The 20,541-nt window shown below is 44.5% G+C and overlaps 3 protein-coding genes across 8 annotated transcripts; 1 reads left to right on the top strand and 2 right to left on the bottom strand.

The window, feature by feature from the left end:
* Positions 1-461: 461 nt before the first annotated feature.
* LOC128306301 (uncharacterized protein CG5902) lies at positions 462-17,066 on the bottom strand. 6 transcript variants are annotated; one of them, XM_053043747.1, is made up of 7 exons: positions 16,964-17,066; positions 16,070-16,875; positions 4,728-5,044; positions 3,299-3,922; positions 3,116-3,201; positions 2,807-3,037; positions 462-2,584 (listed from the first exon to the last, which is right to left on the bottom strand). In XM_053043747.1, exons 4-7 carry the CDS (start codon positions 3,691-3,693, stop codon positions 2,388-2,390), a joined length of 909 nt encoding a protein of 302 aa, XP_052899707.1. In that variant the 5' UTR covers positions 3,694-3,922; positions 4,728-5,044; positions 16,070-16,875; positions 16,964-17,066; the 3' UTR covers positions 462-2,387. The 6 variants fall into 6 exon arrangements, with proteins under 6 accessions (XP_052899707.1, XP_052899710.1, XP_052899706.1 ...); XM_053043750.1 differs by lacking the exon at positions 4,728-5,044; XM_053043746.1 differs by lacking the exons at positions 16,070-16,875; positions 16,964-17,066 and adding an exon at positions 6,367-6,456.
* LOC128306299 (acetylcholine receptor subunit alpha-like) lies at positions 10,369-16,076 on the top strand. Its single transcript, XM_053043743.1, has 10 exons — positions 10,369-10,658; positions 10,736-10,875; positions 10,968-11,303; positions 11,400-11,515; positions 11,601-11,769; positions 11,883-12,019; positions 12,406-12,555; positions 12,833-12,961; positions 14,197-14,911; positions 15,280-16,076. Exons 1-10 carry the CDS (start codon positions 10,610-10,612, stop codon positions 15,478-15,480), a joined length of 2,142 nt encoding a protein of 713 aa, XP_052899703.1. The 5' UTR covers positions 10,369-10,609; the 3' UTR covers positions 15,481-16,076.
* A 1,028-nt stretch (positions 17,067-18,094) lies between the features above and the next one.
* On the bottom strand, positions 18,095-20,334 carry LOC128306300 (uncharacterized). Its single transcript, XM_053043744.1, has 6 exons — positions 20,170-20,334; positions 19,904-20,072; positions 19,341-19,831; positions 18,985-19,269; positions 18,674-18,741; positions 18,095-18,603 (listed from the first exon to the last, which is right to left on the bottom strand). Exons 2-6 carry the CDS (start codon positions 20,039-20,041, stop codon positions 18,533-18,535), a joined length of 1,053 nt encoding a protein of 350 aa, XP_052899704.1. The 5' UTR covers positions 20,042-20,072; positions 20,170-20,334; the 3' UTR covers positions 18,095-18,532.
* Between the last annotated feature and the right edge of the window lie 207 nt (positions 20,335-20,541).

Genomic DNA, 20,541 nt, shown 5'->3' with positions numbered 1-20,541 from the left:
TACGGGCATGTCTCATCCAAGAAACACGCGCACCGGATGCACTGTTCTAGGCGTGCGCAAACCAGAAGCATAGACATAACGTACCCAAGCGCGAAGGAATATAGATAAATATCTGTTTTCATCCGCGAAACTCGGCAGGATCGTCGTGCATCGGCAAACCATCCATCGCAGAGCGTCATCCGGTGCTCCGTCGTTCCTTGGGATGCGTTCGAATTGCCTCCCATCCTTAGTTTAAAGTAATGTGGCAGTGAAGTGCAATCACATTATCACCTGCTGGTTTTTTTTTGTTCTTCTTCTTTTTCTCTTACTCACACGCGCACTCTCGCTATCTAATTTTCTCACAACGTTTCTTCTGTTTAAGTTTATCGCATCCTATTAGAGGGAAAAAATATAAACGTATGTCTAATAGTATAACATCTTTTTTTTTGTATGTTTTTTGTTTCGTCCTTCGCACATTCAACATTTCTTTGCATTTGTGTGTTATTATTTTGTTAGTTTTACTTTTCCGGCCTGCTTGGGAATTCGCATTGTTTTTTTTTTTTTTTTTTTTTGTAGTTATATGCTTAATTTGCTTATCAATTATCAATGTTGGTTTGCTTTAGAGTGGGGTTGGGAATTTTGGATTTTTTTGTTTTGCTTTTGTTTATTCATTAGCACTTGCAGCTAGACGAAAACGTTTCGTGAAAATGCACCGATTTGCTGGTTGAACGGCATGGAGAGGTTCAGAACTCTCACGGCTATGTGACATTTTCGGTTCTGCTTTGCATGTGGTCTGCACTCAGGGCTTGCTGAATTGAAAAAGGGATACCTTAACCAGCGTAACAGTAGCAGTTATTTGTTGCCGCCCTCTAAACACGGTATACGGTACTAGCGTAATCAGTTAGCGTAAACGTTATGATCGATTATTCCTTAACCTATGCTCATACCTTAGAATAGACAAACAATAGTTATCAACCCCCACGTCTACTGCTACATTAACGAACCGTTGGTTCGCTTAGCAAATTAGCCTGGGTATTAAGAATTCTTTTGAGTTTTCACCTCTGAGTAGTGCAAATTAAGGGGATGAGGGATATTAGAAGTAAAATTTAAAAACAAATGAATCGCATACAAAATTTAGAGCTACGGCCGAGTACATCCGAGATAAGGTGTCCTTTTACGGTTTGGAGAAGGAAATGTCTTCAAACGAATGAGAATTGTACCATAGATTAAGTTACCAATAGTTACAATCAATACGGCGTGACCGTTGTTTTTGAATAAAAAATAGAGCTTAAAATTAGAACACACTAATGATGCAAACCCGGGTTGCTGCACAAGTCCCATCGTCGTAATGATAAGCGTAAGAATATTGGTTTGGTTTTGTACCGATGTTTGTAATTGAAAAATCACAAACAAATAGATAGTATCAGTTTAGTACCGTGTAGATGCACACGTTGTTGGGTCGTTCTATTAGTATAGTCGGTAATGCACGAGACTGGCAACAGTCAGCCCGGGGGTTTCCGGTGTTCAAAACATGACTGGATTGCGTGTTCTTCGTCTTTACGAAGGGCTGATTATTCAGCTATAGGATAATTCGAACAACACTGCACCGTCCTGCTTTGCAACGCATCACATCACTAAGATGGAGTGATGTTGGAACACCTGGTGCAAAATAGCTTTGTTGTCAGGCATGTGGAGTCATCCACGATATTAGACACAGAAACCAATGTGGTGATGCCGAACGGCGAGTGTTGTCGAACATCTTTTGATACCTGAATATCCGGAAGTTTTCAATCCTGTCGCGAGTTATGGTTTGAATTGAATTGGATTTGAAAATTTTGACAGTGTGTGTAGTTTTGTACATGGATATCAATTTTAAAAAAATAAAATTAATTTTTCAAAAGCGGGAATTAGAAATTCAAAAGCGAAGCAAAAAGTGAATCCAACTCTTGTACGCTCAAACTCATTAAAATAAAAAGCGGTAAAAGGGTCGTAACCAAAAACTGCAAGACAACAAAAGGTCAAGCATAATTTGATCATCCTAGAATGAAATAGTCCCGGGACGACCCGGTCTTCAAACGAACGGACTGGACAAATGGATAAAATCCCATCCGATCCAATCCCCCGTAGCAAGGATCCGGTTACGTGGTAAAATAAGCCCAGTAGGCCAGAAATGACCTAGTTGGTCGTTGCGCCGAGAAGAGAGACAGAGAGAGAATGAAATAATAGTAATTAGGTTGAGCAACATGAATAAAAATGAAATAGAACATGAATAGTTTTTTAAATAGACAATTTCAAGTTATATATCGTATGCCCAACTTAGACGGGAACGCGAACCCATTTTGGTAAGATAATAATGATGAAGAATGGCAACGCCGTGAGCTTGTTGTGCCGCGGTTCGGTTGATGATGTTAGCATTGCATCTTACAGAGCTGGCCGTGGTAGTGAGATTGTTTCTCGAGCAGATCGCGATACTCGTTGTACGACATTTGACACTCCTGTGAGGTGTAGCGGGTTAGCTTGATCGAGCGGCGCATCTCGGACGTGATCTGAGCCCGGTAGCCACCCTTCCGGAGCAGCGAATCGATCGTCTGCGTTTGGTCCCAGCCTTTTGTTCGGAAAAAGGAAGAAAATAGAGTTACTTGCAATATACGCATTCTTATTGAATAGCGTTCATGGGAAGATTTTTAGATTTCTTGGGAAGATAGCTAGAGTTCATGGGAAAATATCAAGAGTTCATGGGAAAATATCAAGAGTTCTGGGAAATATTTCCAAAAATTCAATATCTCGAGTTTGCTGCAAAAAAAACACAAAACAAAAAAAATCCTACCTTGCTCCGTAGCAACCTGTGGCAAATAGGTTGCGGTGCGTTTGGAACCACGCTCGTTGTAGAACTCAATCCGGATGCCATGAATGCCGAGCGTCCAGTCCAGGTAACCGCGTGCCTCCTCGAAGCCTTGAAGGATTGACACCGAGACGGTCAGTCTTTGGATCTCATCACGGGTGATTGGCGAGAAACGAGAGTCTCTTAAAGCACTTGTTATTGCATACTCGCGAAGACCTGTTAAATAAAAAAGAACCGTGAGAATTAACTAATGCTTAGAGATGTGACGATCATATCCTACTCTGCTACTCCCACCTGAATGTAAACGCATTGCGCTGAAGGTACCGATACAGCCGCGCAGCCGCTTATCCTTGCCAATTTTCCAAGTCACAAACAGTGGACTGTAACAGTAACAAAAAAAAAGAAACGTTCAGATTTTAACCTGCAATGTCCATCTATGATTAAGGAAGGATTGAAAAAACAAAAACGCTCGCTTACTATGGATCATTGGTAAAGCACGGTGTGCGTGGTTCCTCTAGGTTGTGCAGTTCGCGGTACAGCACCTCGAAGCAGAAGAAGCACATCTCCGGCATCGAACCGATCATCGAGGGTTGCTGCGGCAGATGGCTACCGTGACCGTTCATCAGATAGCCATTGTAGGCCGCCGTCGATGACGACGATGATGACGAAGATGACGATGAGGACGACTGCTGTTGCTGCTGGCTGCCGCTACTACCAGAGCCCCGGCCGTAATAGCTGTGATTGTTCTGGGTGCCTTCGACGACACCGTTGCTGGTCCGTCCCGTATTGCCCGTAGACGTACAGTAACCGTTGGCGGAGGAGTAGTTCCCGTTAAGCTTCTGTTTCTTTGTGCCGCAGCAGCTGGACGACATGTTTGAGCGGTAGAATTTTCGATTCAGCGCGAGCGCGTTTTGTTTGAGCCAAAAATGATTTCGTATTCGTTTGATGGTTGATTGCGGAGGGAGCGTTTTTGCTTTGTTTTTTTTTTCCTCTGGAAGCTGAATGCGCGTACAGCTATATTTAACGCCCTTCGGTACCCGCAAAAGCGCTAGCAGCTAGTGTTGCAGGGTTTGTCGATGTTGGTAAAATCACAACTTGAGTCTCAACATGCGAGAGGAAAGAAAAGATGAAAATAAAACAACACATAAATATCATATAATACATAACATAAGGATTCGGTCTAAGAGTAAGTGATGGGGTAAGTATCGAACAAATGTTTCGGAGCCCAAAACTTGTCTGGATGATTTACCTTATATTTTTTCATACAATTTTTGCTTCTAGAACAGAGTTAAACAGAGCTGATATAACCAAAATTTTTAAATCATTGAACCTGATGCGTTACTTTTATGTAATTGTTCAACAGGTCAAGCGTTACTTTTACAACACTTTTAAGAAAACCAAATGATATTAAAGAAGAAATTCATACGGTAACTCACTGATCAGTTCCCTTTCAATACACATATTGTGATGTGAGATTTGACCGAATATCTATCGAGACATTTAAAACCCGTAAATTGTACATTCTTATTAATACAACAAGTTGCATTACTATATTGGATATTGTACGCATTAATGAATTATACTATTTGAAAATGAAAACATTACTCATGTAATTCAGCTTCACGTGGTACACTACCTTGTTTCTATGGCCTCATTTGAGGATGCATCGTTAGAAACAGCGTTGGGAGCAAAAGATCTTCCCCGAAGGGTCCATGTGAGAGGTACGTTTACTGTTTTCAACGGAAAAGTACCCTTATGTTTCAAACGTAGCCAAGGCAAGAACACGTTTGCCGCACGTTGTTGCACATCTGGTTTGACCGGATAATCGCGGGGAGTGTCGTGGACAAATCTAGTTCGCGACTACGTCATGGTGTATAGAATATACAACTCTAAACGGGTAACCTACCTCCTAAACTGCGACGTATGCATTCGGTTGATGTCTGCCTGCAAGGTGTTCTCCGTGGGCCGGGCCTCGATATCTCAGTGGTTGGTAATAAGGTGATAAAATGAACAGAAAGTAACATAAAACGAGGTCTCTCGATCCGATCCACGAGTCGGGAAGACACACGGAACGCTAATACAGCTGGAGTGGGCAGGTGTTTCACTGTTCGTACATCTTATGCGTTTGTTAGGAGTTGTCGAGCCGCGCTGATGGACAACGATGGTTAGCCTTTAGTGTCCCGCGTTCAACAGCCCCTGCATGCGGACGGAAACGAACGTTTGCTGGTGGTTGGGGAACAGACACAGTCCCAAACGCATAAAAAAGGAATGATATCGTTAGAATGGAAATAGCAAACGAGATCTCCCGATGGTGCAACGATCGGTGCCCCTAGAAGGGAAACCACGGGTTATGTGCGCTGATTCACTCTCCACTGCACAAAGTCACGGAAAAAGGCAACACGAAGTTTATGGATGATAAGGCGACACAACGATGTCAGCCTTACCACGAGGAAAACGACCTTTAGCGAACGAAGTTTGCGTTGAAGCAGCGCATTAGCCACTGGATCATTGCAACCAGATGGAATATTGCGTACTATTCCCATATTACGTTATTGACATTTCCCATTCTCTCAGCTGTCTCGAGGAAGGGAGTCTTCCGCATTTTCTTCCAGCACAACATAATACACACACAAACGTACATACGCACGGTTATGTAGTGCGTTTGGTGCGGAGTTTGGTTGGAAAGGGGATATTTCAACACGATACGAACAAATCGCCGTTGCAGCCGTAGCAAAACTATTGCTCCATTGCAAACTGCACGCAACAAACAAACAACAAATGGAGGGTCCACTCGCCTACACCCTTCCTTCCTCTCTGGGGCCACCTCCTGCCCTTAGTTTCCTTTTAAGAGGGCAGAGGGAAGAGAAGTGTCATTGTGCATCCCACTCTCGCGCTTGTGTGGCTTGTAACGTCTTACCAAAACGGAAGTTGCTTGTACCCGTGTGACGTCACAGTTGGCTGTGGTTTTGCAATCTGCAGACGATTAGCATCTTTTTCCTGAGCACATAGGAGATAATCTTCATAGAGTCCCACTTCAATGGAGCTCACCAGCGACTGTAGCGATGAAAGAGGATTTGCTTTTAGTCGTTTTTGGCAATGGATTTGGTACGCGGAAGCGAAGGTTTATGTCACTGTACAATGTACATTTTTGGGGTATTTTGAATGAAATGCATAAATAAACAATCAAAATCCTGTGGTGCTGCTGCTGCAGAGAAGAATCATTCCTTATTCTAGCAGATTCGCGTGAAATTTAAGATGTGGCTTTCCTCCAAGGGTCATGAATGCACACATACACACACACACACACCCCGTGGTTCGACGAACGTTGAAAGGTAGCTGGCTGGTACAATGGAGTTTGGGAACTGCTCTTACCCAAAGGTAAGCTACGCACTCTGGCCTGTACACATTTTCTTTGTTTCCCTATTGTAGGGAATGCAATTTAAGAGCCGAGAAGGTGCGTCAAACTACTTCACACGATTTGCACACACACACACACCCTACGTAAAGGTACTCCGCACCGTTTGTTGAACCCCACCGATATTTACCTGCCCTTCCCTGGCCACTAGCTGCTGTTGCTACTGCGATGGTAACCTCACTGCGACCGATGCTGCATACGAATACTACGGTACTGAGAACTCTGCCTTACCGATGCATAAACACAGGCACGCTGTCTCGCTCAACCTTCGCAGCCGAGGTCACTCTCTCGCTCGCGCGTACCAGTTTAAATGACCACCGTCCAGTTGACAGCTGGTAACAGCTGAGCGGAAACCCAACCACGCAATGACAACATAGCGGGACCGAACTGTCAAACCATGTAACGTCAGCGTTGCATGATTGCGTTTTACCAAAACAACTAAATTCAGCATAAAAGGTTGTCCGTTTTATTTTAAAAAATATGTTAATAAAATGAGAGCAAGCATGGATTCTTTAATTCTACCCTTTAGTGTGGACAGAAAAATAATGTGCTTTCTTAAAAAAAACAATAATCAAGAAGATTGCTTATTATTATTCAAGATAGCTGCAATCATAATCAGCTAGAGCATATTGAGCATAATATTCAATGTTTTATTCATCACTTAAAATGATTAATTTTTCGCTCTATATTTATTTTATACATGCATAAACATCATTTGGTGGATGTCCGAGCAAACTTCATCAATGGATCTTGTTCGGGAACTGACCAGTATCCTTTACCGAGTATAAGCATAGTCCTTCGAGATTTTTGGTGGAAATATAAAAAAAATCTTTCAAAAACAACATAATGTATGGGAGATGAACAGGTAGGCTATAGTATAGGTTAATATCCCAAACTGATTGACTCCCAATTTACATCGTTGTAAGCCGAAATTTCGCTTACATTTATGGAAATGAACGACTGCTTCACAGGAGGAACAGTGATCAAAATTTCATAGCATCTCTTCGTGAAGACTACACGTGTTTAGCATATTTAGATGCTGCAGATCCTTCCTGTACTCCGCTAGTTCGCTTCCTCCCACTCCTACCTACCCATTCCGTTCATGCGTCCGTTGATCAGTGACACTTGCGGCTTTTATAGTCAAACAACAGGAAAACCAATTCGGCAAGCGCTTGATTGATCCTTACTGATTGATAGAAGCGAAACTATCGCGAGAGTAGCGTTAAAAAAGGTAGGGGGTTTTGTCGCATTGTTGCCCTCCTCTTTAGCTCCCCACCTTAAACGCTTATCAGTCGGCATCGGCGGAAAGTGGCACATTTTTGCTTTATTCATGACAGCTTCCGAAAACACCTCGTCCTCTTATCAGAGGTGTATTAGCACAGTTCGTTTCTTCTTTCGTTGCTTGTTTTTTTTTTTGTTGACCCACGACCGTTTTCCCGCTGTGTGACACAGTGTGCAAGGATGCGCGCTGGTGGTTGAATGGTGGGGACCATTGGGAGGCTTGGTATGGGACGCGACATGCGCATTCGCGACCCCCCAATACCTGCCCAGAACCGATATCAGAAAACGCAGAAATATATGTATACCGTGCCTCCTATCGTTATGCTGCCATTAGGAGCACACCAAGCTCTTCCAGTGTGAAGTCGTTTCTGTTACTGCTGCAGCGAAGTGCTTTCCACTTAACGTAACTATTGCGGTACCAATGTCCGCCATATCCACCGTGTGGACAAATGTGCTTTCATTTTAGTGAACAGAGGCTAGTTATGTGTTGGTTCGACGATGTGCTTTTCGATTTGGTTGGAATCCCTAACCAGGGCTTTGCAAAACTGGAGGCGCACACACAGCGCGAAGTTGTAGACATCAAGTTTTTGGAGGTCGTTACCTAGTACCGAACTAGTTTGTGCACGACTTCTCTTACCGAGAAGAAATAAAAATGCATAAATTGCTTTCCCAAAAACCTACAAGCGATCAGTGCAACAACTCACCTCGCAAAGGAAAAAAAGCAATGTGTTTATTTGCCACTCTTGTTGCGGTTTGTTGCTTCTAATCGTCCTTTGTGTCGATTCCGCTGACCTAGGCAAGCGCAAGTTGACGCGCAGTCCTGCCCCAACAATGTCCTGATAACAAAGTTTTATCCCACGGCAAGAATACCATTAGCTCGCAACGCACCTCTGGACTATTCGCAGGCATACAATTCATGGATCGCACCCAGGGTAGAGCTAAATTTGTTGGTGGTTTATAGCTGATAAAAGGTGGCAGGGCAGAGAAGATTCAAAGGGCCCAGAACTCCCCCTAGCCCCCCCCCCCCCCCCCCCCCTTCCTACCGTCCCACATCCTCCGGAGCATAGCACGGGAATTGAACCATAAAGCGAAAAGCGAAGAGAAGAGATTGGGCGCTGATTGGATATCCATAACCTGTGCCTCTGTGTCCCTAATCGAAGAAGGCTCGCTTCAGTGCCTCTGGTGTTAAGAACGGAATGCGAACGGTTGTGTGAGTGTGTATGAAAGTGTGTGAGAGAGTGATTTCCATGCCAGCTCTTTTTTTTTTATCCCACATTTTCCCGCTAGTGCGCTCAACCGCACCAACACGTTCTATGTAGATGCTGGCCTAGAATTTGTATATACGAGACCCAATATAGCTGGCCCTTCGTAAGGCGAGAGATACCATTCGGCATCCTTGTGTTGACATAAAAGGGTGCTTTTGTGGTGTCCCGTGTGTACAACAAAACGCGTTTTTGGCTCGTCGGCGTCCCCCGCTGCACGCTGGTCGGCAATGCAATAGGCGGAAAGGCGACTGTGGTGCTACCAGAAACTCGGTCAACAATCAAAAAAGAATTAATCATACAATCTACCCAACCGAAGACAAAGAAAACTTGGCGGTGTGATAGGTGGTATCTCACGAAGGTTCGTCCCCACCTCCGTCGGAAAAGCTTTTCGGTGGTTTCAGTGCTACCTCTCTGCATAAATTCGCTTCGCGTGGTATCTTTCTTGGCGTTGTTATTTGTGCCGCGTCGGACTCTGTACGGCAAATGTGTGCAAATTCGTGCCTGATGTTTATAGTGTACGTTAATCTAATAATGTTTACATTGGACGGTATGCCAACGAAAGGAGCCAACGTGAGCCGCATTTTGGATAATGCGAATAAGAGGATAGAGTCGTGGTCCGTCGTGTCGAACAGTAGTAGCACTTTTGGTATAAAATTCGCTTTACGGTTGGGACGAAGAGATGGCACAAGTGAAACCTATAGCAACAAGATGCCATTATTTGTACGGGGGTTTTGAGAGGTTCCCCCAGGTTCGCTAATTTCGCCTAAGTATGAGAAGTACCACTTTTCGCGCTTTGGTGTGGCTATAGTGTTCTTAACCTTCACCAGTCTTGCGGGGTGTTTGCCTTGAATGGACTAGCGCCCTCCATTTCAGCTTGCTCGCAGTCCAAGCAATTTGAGATGGTTGAAGTCCTCTGTAATGTGATACATTTCTTTATGGTGCGGTGCCTTTTCGATGTTTTGCCGATATTCTCAACCCACACACCGGGTGTGTGCGGGTGTTGTGTGCTATACTTCTGCCAACGTTTACATCTTCCTTTGCAGGTACAATGATCACTTCTTGACCAGAGGATATCGACGCGTTCAACCCCCTTCAACCCACGACATCATTGTCCAGCGTCCTTTTTGCCAGCTCTCGGTGTGTTTGCAAAATGTTTCTGCAAAAATTTCTCTTAGTTCAGCAATAGGGCCTAGCGAGTCCGGGCTTGGGGCCTAGCCGTATCATCTCGCACACGCACCAACGAATTCAATTTCGTCGTACCCGGTGGAAGCGATCAAAGCGGCGATAAACAAAACGAGTAAAATAGACGACGCACAAAAGTAGATTTGAGAATTCGATGTGGGGGAAGGATCTAGCATCAAACGCTCAAAACCCATTGCTCAAATTCAGCTCACACCCATTGCGAAAAGGGTAGGCAGGGCTTGGAACGACACGGGTCGTAGTTGTTCATTGACCGTGAGGCACACAATTTAGAAGCGTCGGGTGAAAGTTTCTTGATTTTTTTCTGCATCGACTGCAAGTCTCACGACCCGATAAAACGACAGACAATCGTTATCAACTGCTCATCTCGTAAGACACGCACTACCATCATCTCTTTCTCCCTGTTTCTAACGTCGGTATCTGTTGCCGACTTGCGAAACCATCATTTGAAGACTAGCCTATTCGCATTGACGAGATATCAGCCGTCATCCTGAAGTGCTCACTCTCCTGGTAAGATAAGTTCATAGATAGGAAAGGTGTATAGCACGTATTCCTTCAGGGTGCAGAACGGTAGCGAAAAGTACATAGAATAGGTGAGGATTGGTAGCACCAGCGAGGGGGAATGCGATGAGGCTACTACACGGTGTATATTTTACGATATTTGCCGTCGTTTCCGGTAAGTTAACAGGAACGCTCAAGTTTGCGCTGTGCTACATCGTTCGATGCTCTGCTCGATGGTATATACTTTTGCAGTGTGTGGTGGCAACCCGGATGCAAAACGATTGTACGACGATCTGCTCAGTAACTACAACAAGCTTGTCCGGCCGGTAGTAAATGTCACCGATGCGCTGACGGTCAAAATCAAGCTTAAGCTGTCCCAGCTGATCGATGTGGTAAGTGAAACCTTGCAGGTGGTCTGAATTCAACCAGAAGAAAAAAAAAACACATCTGAACAACTCCACCCATGTTTTTGAGCGACTTCCAGAACTTGAAGAACCAAATCATGACCACGAATCTGTGGGTGGAGCAGACGTGGTATGATTACAAACTGAAGTGGGAACCGAAGGAGTATGGTGGCGTCGAGATGCTGCATGTACCCTCCGATCACATCTGGCGACCGGACATCGTACTGTACAACAATGCGGACGGCAACTTTGAGGTGACGCTCGCCACGAAGGCAACGCTTAACTACACGGGCCGGGTGGAATGGCGTCCGCCGGCCATCTACAAAAGTTCGTGCGAAATCGACGTCGAGTACTTTCCGTTCGATGAGCAGACGTGCGTGATGAAGTTCGGCAGCTGGACGTACGATGGATTTCAGGTATATAGCGGATGATATATACGTCTGGTTGCGTCCTCTGTTAGATAGTCTGAACCGTGGATCAAAAAAATAACTCGGATCTCTCCATATTTGCAGGTGGATTTACGACACATTGACGAAATGAACGAAACGAACGTCGTCGAGGTGGGTGTTGATCTGTCCGAATTCTACACGTCCGTTGAATGGGACATTCTGGAGGTGCCAGCCGTAAGGTGAGCGACGGAGGAGTTTTATAGTGACCGCCCCTGTCTGGAGCGTACCTGCTAACTGCATTTGTTTTTTTCCCCCCAACCACAGAAATGAAAAGTTTTACACGTGTTGTGACGAACCGTACCTCGACATTACGTTCAACATTACAATGCGCCGCAAGACGCTGTTCTACACCGTCAACCTTATCATACCCTGCATGGGCATCAGCTTCCTCACCATACTGGTGTTCTATCTGCCATCGGACAGCGGTGAAAAGGTAGGCAAAAGTGGAGCCCTAAAAGGATGCACTTCCGCTCGTCGTCACTCGTCCGACTTACTTAAAAGCCTTCCCATTCTTCGTATCTCATCCGTTCACATCCCGCCGTACAGGTATCGTTAAGCATATCCATTCTGCTATCGTTGACTGTGTTTTTCCTGCTGCTGGCGGAAATCATTCCGCCCACATCGTTGGTGGTCCCGCTGCTCGGCAAGTTCGTCCTGTTCACGATGATACTGGACACGTTCAGGTAGGTGCAGACCCGACGCTTCACATCCGGTAATTTCCGGCGGGCGGCTTCTATCAAATCCACCCTGAATTGGCGTAGCGTGTGGTGCTGTGGTTGCGGTTGAGATAAAATCCATTTCCGGTTCCGGTTTGTTGAAGCGTCGAGAAGCGAGTTTTTTTTTTATATGTAAATGGTTTTTACGCTTAATCGCGTTAACCTTGTACGCCATGCCGTCCAGTTATTGAATATCCTAGATAGAATTCCTCGCTAATGCCCAGATATTTAAAAGAGCACACTTCCGTTACAGCATAGATATATCCTTTTCCCTATTATTCGTCTGGTTACACCGAGCACTGCTGCAACGGGTGTACTGCCACACTCAACACATTGCCATCTTATCGTTCCAGTATATGTGTGACTGTGATCGTGCTCAACATTCATTTCCGGTCGCCCCAAACCCATACGATGGCACCGTGGGTGAGGACTATCTTCATCAACCATTTGCCCAAACTGCTCGTCATGCGTCGCCCGATCTACCAACCGCTCCATCACTTCAGGTAAGTTCGCCTCACACAATCAATGGTACCACATGTTAGTTTGGGTGTGTGTGTGTGTGTGTGTATGGGGGGGGGAGGACGGGTCGATGTCCAAACCCACATCTCCCTCCATCTTGGAGCATCTTTCTCCATTGCCTCGTCTGCATTCCCGTGCGTCCCATCGAACGTCAACTCCCTGCCCGGACATCCGATGTCCAAGTTGCCCAAGTCGGTACGCTAGTGTATCTTGTACAATGTATCTTCTTTTTTCCGGTCACAACGAAACGTGCCGAAACAGTGCCGCCTCTCAGCGGTTCATGCTGCGTTCGTGCAACAGCCTCGGTGACCATATTCCACCACTTCCGCCCACGATCGCATTCGATCCGTCGGTACTGCTTGATCACCATTTGCTCGATTCCAGTGAAAGGTAAGGGTGGAGACGCCTGGTTACGCAATATGCGTGTGTGTGTGTAATTTCCCGAGCGAATGTGCGCGTTTGCTAACGTGTCTTTGTAATTTTTTTCTGTTTGTTGTTGAGAGTGTAGATATGTGCATTATTTTGATGTTTGTTGTGTTGTTCAACGTTTATGCGTGATAAGCTTCTAATGGAGATGTACTCGATCGATGAAAGGATATGTCCGTATGGCCAAAGCTCATATCGCATCGAATCATGCAGAAGCATCAGCTTCATCAAGATGTACATGCGCCTTTGATCTAGTTGATTGGTGTCAATGTATCGCGTTTGCGTTCAAGCAGTTTTTGGGTGCTCCAATATCACCAATATCCTCGCTTTATCCGTTGATGAAATGTGTTGTGTGTTTGTTTGATGTAGACATTCTTTACAGGGGCAACGATCGCCGAGAAATTGTTCCCTAGCTTATGCTTAGCAGCATTTGCTGTAGAGTCATCGAAACGCGTTCTAGCGGCGCACTTCACCGTGTCAAGACTCAATCCTACTTATTATTATTGTTATTACAACTCCATTTCTCCACCAATCATCTGTACAAAACATTCATTGTATCATCTCGCATGATGTTTGCCCACCATCGCCATTGTCTGCGCCTACTAGTTACTGATTACTTGTGTGTGTTATGTGTGTCTGTGTGTTTTGTTAATTACTTCCCTTCACAATTTTGAAATGCTGTTGTTAGTTTCGTTCATACCCCATATTGCCGTCCATTTACCTTCAACAACTCCTCCATTTGGTTGTACCTTCTGCTGGATTTTGTTTGCAGACATCTGCGGGGTATATAACGCCCAATATCTAAACCTCCAATGTATATATTCCTATACGCTTCCGAGTGGCCCATAACATCAGCGAGAATCCTTGTATTTGGATGTTTGTTTTTATTGTTGATTTTCTTACTGCTCGTCTTTTCCGTTCCGATTATCGCCGTTGATAAACGTTCTTCCGCATCACGCCAGCAATGGTGAATAATATCGGGAAGGACCTGTGTGGCAATGTTGCTTGTTTCCGTTGTAGTGTGGTGTGGAATGAGTCATTTATCCGATCCCTTGCTTTCATGGCTGTTTCCGTGACAGTAAGGCTTGCAGTGTTACCGTTTGCAAATACAACCTCGTTGAGGCTTTCGCCCTTAATTGTTAACACACTGTTAATCTTCCTGTGCCGCGCTAACTAAATCTTGTTCTGGATGAATGCAGCCTCAATACCTGCCGACTGCACGGTAGCCCGACGCATCTTCACAATCATCGGTCGGGCGGTGGTCGACACCATCACCATCATCACCATAACGCGCTCGTCCGTGGCATGGACCTGATGGATGACATGCCACTGCCATATCACGACCACAACCATCACAACTCGCCGATGTCACCGATCAACTTTAATCTGCTCAGTACGGCTAGTACGGCGGTACCGAACCCACAGCACGGTACCACCATTACCGGTGCTACTACCGGAACGGGGTTACTAGATCCGAACAGCACCTTTCACAAGAGCCTAGCAGCGGCCAACACAAACGACAGCAAGGCAAACGCCAACCTGATGTTGAAAGGTACCGCAACAACTGGTGGCGGTCACTTGAGCTGCTGCAACAGTCTGTTCCTGAACGATCTGCAACAGGCGGCTACGGCCGCTGTTACTACCGGTGCGACGGCAGCCGATTTATTGTTGGGCGATAATGGTGTCGCGGTACCGCTGAACAACAATCTGCCCACCAATGTGCTGCCGAGCGGGATGATTATCAACACAACCGATACGGGCACGACGGTACCGACGGGGGCGGCATCCGGTGGTAAAGGTGACAAGACAGGCCAGAACCGCAACCGGTGGCTAGAATGTCCCGAGCTGACCAAGGCGATGGATGGTGTGACGTACATTGCAGACCACACACGGAAAGAGGAAGAAAGCTCAAGGGTAGGTACTGGAAATAGCTAGAGTTACTGTCGATAATCCTTCAGAGATTTTTACCCTACTACATCTACCGATGTTTCACCCTTCTGCTTCTGCATGGGAGTGAGAAGAACAAAGTTATCGTAAAGATAGCTTAATAGCTTGGTTTAACTTGGTCTAATCCCTCTAGTGTTAATCAGTGCTCTAGCATTTATAAGAGCTAATAAGGCACGACGCCACTCTTCTTGGCGTTTCCGAATTTCAAAAAACTTCAAGATTGTCCAATGTAGACGGCCAACTCTCCTTAATAGTTTTAACCGTTATTGCACTTTAGATATTCTGACAATCTTAACTCTTAATATCTTTACTTAATACGGATCACCTATCCACAGGTCAAGGAGGACTGGAAGTATGTCGCTATGGTTCTCGATCGGCTGTTTCTGTGGATCTTCACGATAGCGGTCGTGTTCGGCACGGCAGGGATAATTCTGCAGGCACCAACACTCTACGATACGCGCGTACCGATCGACATTAAGATGTCGGAGATTGCCACAACGACGGCGAAGCCTTACATCGCCAAACCCATACTATAATGTGTGGTTGGACGTCGCAAGAGGATGGAGAACGGAACAGGTGTTTTCTTTTCAAGTGGATTTGGAACCCGAGATGTGTATCCTTCTAGAGTCCCCGTACACCTAACAGAACTAATATAAACCTACACCGACACCTATCCACATTCACGCCAGACACAACACACACACACGTGCATGCACACGTTGCCATGCCTGTTAAGTAAGTATGCAGCCCGGATTGGCTGTTAATTGGCTAGTAGTGTATTAATCTAAGTAGTAACTTTTTTAATGGAACTGGTCATCTTCACACACCTTGACACATCTTGACATCCTTCCACCTTCTCTCAAACCAGCGCACCTAACCTACACACGAAACCACATGCATACATAACGCGTGCTGCCTAATAAATGGGGGGTACGTTTTAGCTCAGCAGACCAATCTAACTTATTCAATTCCATCGCTTAAGAAGTTGTGCTGCCTGCGTTTGGCTCAGTCTCACAGCTGGGTGCATCAGGTAGCACTGATTTAAAAACAAACCGCATTACGGACGGTTACTACTAACGCTGCAAGTGTTCGCGAACATCTTATTCACTAACAAAACACACCTACCCCATAAGGCGGACTGTATTGTGAAGCGGCACAGAATCATTCCGTTCCGTCGGTAGTTGATTTTGTGTTTGTTAAAGTTTAATGGCTTGTCTTTTGCTACGGAGTGCAACGTCCGGAACGTTATCAGATCCGATATATTTAGACGTTCCACCAGAGATGTGTGCGCACATAGCAAATGCCTTCCAGCGGTTCTAGCAGCGGGAGTCACTGCTCCAGTGCAAATTCTGTTGTTTGTGCCACGTTGTGCGCTGCTTGGAGTCATTTGTTCTCGCCATGTGGAAACCACAGTCGTGTTCCTTTTTGCGTACTATCGTTACTTTTTTCACTCACGGTGCGTACAAACGCCTAGCATTCTCTTAGACGTGCCTCCCTGACCGAGCGGTTTTTAAAATGGACGGGAGTGAACAAACTGTTAATCGATAAGCGAATACTAAACACACAGACAAACATACTCACACATACATGCAACAGCCATAAAACTGCAGTAGAACAAAAAAACAACATGTAAGTGCAAAACCGTGTCTTCTACCGAAGGCTAACGTAGTGTTTTAAACCGCAAAAACCGACAAAACTATCGCGAACTGTCACGGAAGTGGTCGGGTTTTTAGACGTGCTAGTCTTTTTTTTGCCGGGGCTAAGTGGGCGGAGGGTTACTTCAATTGCATCGTCCCGAGCAAATACACGTGATCAACACTGAAGATGCAGTTTTATCGTTATTTTGTCAGACACATTCCATTCGGTGTTCAAAACAGTATTTGAAATTCCTACGGTATCCTATGGGAGAAGAGCTATTAGGGTGCAGCATCCTAAAACAAAAACAAAGCAGACGAACAAAAGGAAGATGTTAGTCTAGGGATTAAAGGAAATATTGTATATAAAGCAAGACCTCCTTACCATTCAACGCATCCAGCAACACCTCTTCTTCTATGGTCTTCATAACGTGTTGCAAGGCTTACTGGCTGGCTAGCTGTGATTTAGTTTACCCCAGAAACCAGGTGTTGTACTTGTGGGATTTAATGGAAATCTACTATTCCGATGTTAGACCGGACCCTTCAGCACTTAACGCCCCAGAGTTGAACGCTCCACAGTGTATAAGACTCGCAGTAAAACACACACACACACACACGTTTCACGGAACTCACACAAAAATAATCTCACAATCAGTAACTATTAGAAAAAAAACATACACGCTCGTTTTCCATATTCATAGATTTGAGGCTCGCCTTGAGCAATACAAGCAACAAACAACAAAAAAAAACCGAATTATTAACGTTCAACGAAAATATAGATTATATGAAACAGAAGTGCTAGGCCAGGATGAAATAAGGTGGAAGAGAGAGTATAAATTAGGGGTGAACAGAGGAACCTAAGAATAAAAAAACACACAAACACACACAGAATAGATTCTGATAGAAGATTGATTTTTATAATAATGAAAATTTGAAGTATTCAGCAGATAGAACAAAAAAAAAAACAAAAACTCATTCAAACAAACAATTATATTAGTAATCAAGTATAGTAGGCGCAACGAAGTAACGTAATACGCTCAGAAAAAAAAAACACAAACAAAATCCGCAACAACACGGTTTTCGTATCTCGGACGAAGTTGCGGGGGTTGCGAATTAAAACCGTTTCTCCGAAAACAAAAAAAGGAGATCCTTCCAACCTGTCTTCGCAGGAGGATTACCTCAAACGAGTCGGGATGTGACGGGTGGGAATGAACCACAGCCGAAAAACGCAGAATGGAAATTTGAGAGTCGAACAGGTAAACAACAAAACAGAACAAAAACTAAACAAACGAAAATATATGAAAGAAAGACACTGGAGGGGAACCATAGTTAACTTATGAACAAACAAACAAGCTAGCATAATATATTAAAAGCAGACAAAACAACAAAGAAAAAAGGATATCTGAAATAAAAAAGAAACAAATATCATACACGGAAAAAAACTTTTAACGAATCTTTCGATTTGCGTTAGTTTTGTCTGTGCGAAATATGAGAACAACACATCGACACATCCCTTGATGCAAAACCGTTTCTTATATTCATATCTGTATAAGTTAACTGCACCATCCATCGCTGTGGTGCAGAGTAGTACACAATTTTTGTACAGCCTAGTAATGCGTTCCCTAGTTCTCTTAGAAAAAGGTGATTGTTTCCTATTCTAACCTGGTGTTCTCACTTCCTTCCGCCAAATTTGCTAGTAAAACTATTGATTTACGATGCATCGCGTTTGTTGTCTACCTTCGTTATTCGCGTTATTCGATGATTGATTTTGCTTGTGCGCGCAAGCAGGAATGGATATTGTGAATTAATGGATGGAGGCGGGTAGAGACGGGAAGAAGGAAGGGAGAGACATATAGAGAAAGAAACAGAGAGATACAGAGTGAAAGCCGTAGTTTCATACAGTCGAGATCATTATGTTCATTTGATTGTTTAGATCCTGCGTTCAGTGAACCAGCTATTCATACTTATCCAGCTGCTCCTTGTTTTCACGCAATCGCCTCAGCTTTCGCTTTAAGGATACTACACCTACAAAAGGAAAAACGCAATTAGAAATATTTCTTTATTGCAATATGCAGGATTTAACTGCGTCACTTACATTTGATCGTCTGGAAGGCGGTCAATGTGGCTTTTTCATTAGCTGGTACGCTTCTTGTTGTTCTATTGCTGAAAGTTAAAAAAAGATATAAAGATTAGAAAACATTGTACAAATTTTTACAATTTTCCGCCGGAAATGATGAATGGAGTCAATCCCCAGATTGAGTACTGTACTGAGTAGTACTAAGTATATGTTAATAATTTCTTACATTTCCCTCCGGGGTGAAATTGGACTTCAAAGCAAACACGTTACTTAAAAGCAAACACGTTACTTAAAAGCAAACACGTTACTGAAAAGCAAACACGCATTACCTTTGGTGCAGCACCAGCATCAGGTGGGCATGTTTGAGGTTACGGAAATGACGAAAACTTTGCCAATCGTTCGACAGAATGCATCGTACGGCCGAAGCTCCTCCAGCACAGTCGTTTGCGTGTGTATGGTAAATTTTGTGGTACAGCAGCTTTAACAGCGGCGAGTTCCAGACGCACGAGCAGTACCACAGCCAAAAGCACAGCTTGAGAGGGAACAGCTCACGGCGCGCATACAGAGTCGGTATCAGGAACTCGAAGGGTAAAAGGTAAAAAAATAAATAAATCCTTCAGAGGAAGAAAAAAAAATTATAGAAGTTAGACATTGTACAAACGTAAGGTTTTTACCAAGGTCTTACCAAGTGCCACACATCAGCAATACAAGAACAGTCAGCTTATGTTTGTGTTTGTGTTTGCGGTCCGTTTGAGAGGCGCACAGTAGGAATGTTTCCTCGAGCGTGATGTAGATCGCCAGGTATAGGTTGAGCAGGATGCTGTAGTTCTCCAACCGTAGCGTGAGGCAACACATCAGCAATGATGAACAAAGGGCGCTCGAGAATGCAACCGAATAGTCGCCGCTGGACAACTTCGATACCGTACTAAGCACCCGGTATGATACGAGCACCACTGTGATAATCTCAAACTTGGCCGGATCGCAGGCACTGGCAAAGATGACGTTGTTGTACTGTGGGAAGTACTTGCCACTCTCACGGACCACCTCTGGTCGGATCAAGAGCATTTGGTAGAGCAGCAAGAAAATGGTGGCGCTGGTGTAGAAGGAAATGTTCCATAAGTGCTGCACGATCCGTCCATGCTTACTAGCTTTTACACGACCCAAACGCAACAGCCGCTGCAAAAGTGTCAAGGAAAAACGGCAGTTAAACATGGAAGATAATATGAAGCAATCGTACTAATCGCTTACCTCCACCAGTCGCCGGAACTGCAGGAAAATGATGCCCAAAACCCAGCTCAGCCAGAAGATGCTATTCAGTGTGTCGCGCAGGCTACGGTCGCTCGATACCAACCAAGAGCGAAGGGAGCGTAGCTGAAGCAGAACCATGGCAGCGGTACGCGTGTTCCTTTACTAGTCACTACCGGCAAGATTTGTACACTCATTTAATTTCAAAACTCGAATCGAAAGGCAAATTATGATCCAGAAAGATAAAAGGAACCGCTTCTTTCAGCTACCTAAATTCCCACTCACGACTGATCTCGTTCCGGCTTGCGATGGTTGTGGTTTTGACGTTTGCTACCTGTCATCCGGGAAGGAATTTTCATTGGGTGCTTTGATTTTTCACAAACTGTGTTGTGGTTGCTACGGGACACATTTAATCTAATTAATAGGTTGCTGTTTTCCCACCCGGCAGAACATAACCACTGACTGACACCATTTTAATGACAGCTGATCAGTTTCAAAACATAAACAAAACACCCACACCGTACGGTATAGTGGGGCCCAAAACGTCATTTGTATTTTTCGAAAAAATTAATAAAAAGCATTTCAAAAATACAATTCAACTACCACGGACAATTTTTTAACACATCTAATAAAAGGATTAA

Source organism: Anopheles moucheti, chromosome X (genome assembly GCF_943734755.1).
Source record: "Anopheles moucheti chromosome X, idAnoMoucSN_F20_07, whole genome shotgun sequence".
Taxonomy (NCBI): domain Eukaryota; kingdom Metazoa; phylum Arthropoda; class Insecta; order Diptera; family Culicidae; genus Anopheles; species Anopheles moucheti.
Note: the sequence above shows the minus strand (reverse complement) of the source record. Positions and strands in the feature narration are given on the sequence as shown.

What these genes read in the sequence shown, in the direction of transcription:
- LOC128306299 (XM_053043743.1), top strand. Translation starts at nt 10,610, where the DNA reads ATGAGGCTACTACACGGTGTATATTTTACGATATTTGCCGTCGTTTCC. An exon ending in GGACGTACGATGGATTTCAG is followed by an intron (nt 11,304 to 11,399) that starts GTATATAGCGGA and finishes CCATATTTGCAG; the next exon opens with GTGGATTTACGACACATTGA. An exon ending in TTGCTCGATTCCAGTGAAAG is followed by an intron (nt 12,962 to 14,196) that starts GTAAGGGTGGAG and finishes GGATGAATGCAG; the next exon opens with CCTCAATACCTGCCGACTGC.
- LOC128306300 (XM_053043744.1), bottom strand. Translation starts at nt 20,041, where the DNA reads ATGGTTCTGCTTCAGCTACGCTCCCTTCGCTCTTGGTTGGTATCGAGC. An exon ending in AGTTCCGGCGACTGGTGGAG is followed by an intron (nt 19,832 to 19,903) that starts GTAAGCGATTAG and finishes ACACTTTTGCAG; the next exon opens with CGGCTGTTGCGTTTGGGTCG. An exon ending in CGCCTTCCAGACGATCAAAT is followed by an intron (nt 18,604 to 18,673) that starts GTAAGTGACGCA and finishes TTCCTTTTGTAG; the next exon opens with GTGTAGTATCCTTAAAGCGA.
- LOC128306301 (XM_053043747.1), bottom strand. Translation starts at nt 3,693, where the DNA reads ATGTCGTCCAGCTGCTGCGGCACAAAGAAACAGAAGCTTAACGGGAAC. An exon ending in TGCTTTACCAATGATCCATA is followed by an intron (nt 3,202 to 3,298) that starts GTAAGCGAGCGT and finishes TTACTGTTACAG; the next exon opens with TCCACTGTTTGTGACTTGGA. An exon ending in CGCAATGCGTTTACATTCAG is followed by an intron (nt 3,038 to 3,115) that starts GTGGGAGTAGCA and finishes TTTATTTAACAG; the next exon opens with GTCTTCGCGAGTATGCAATA.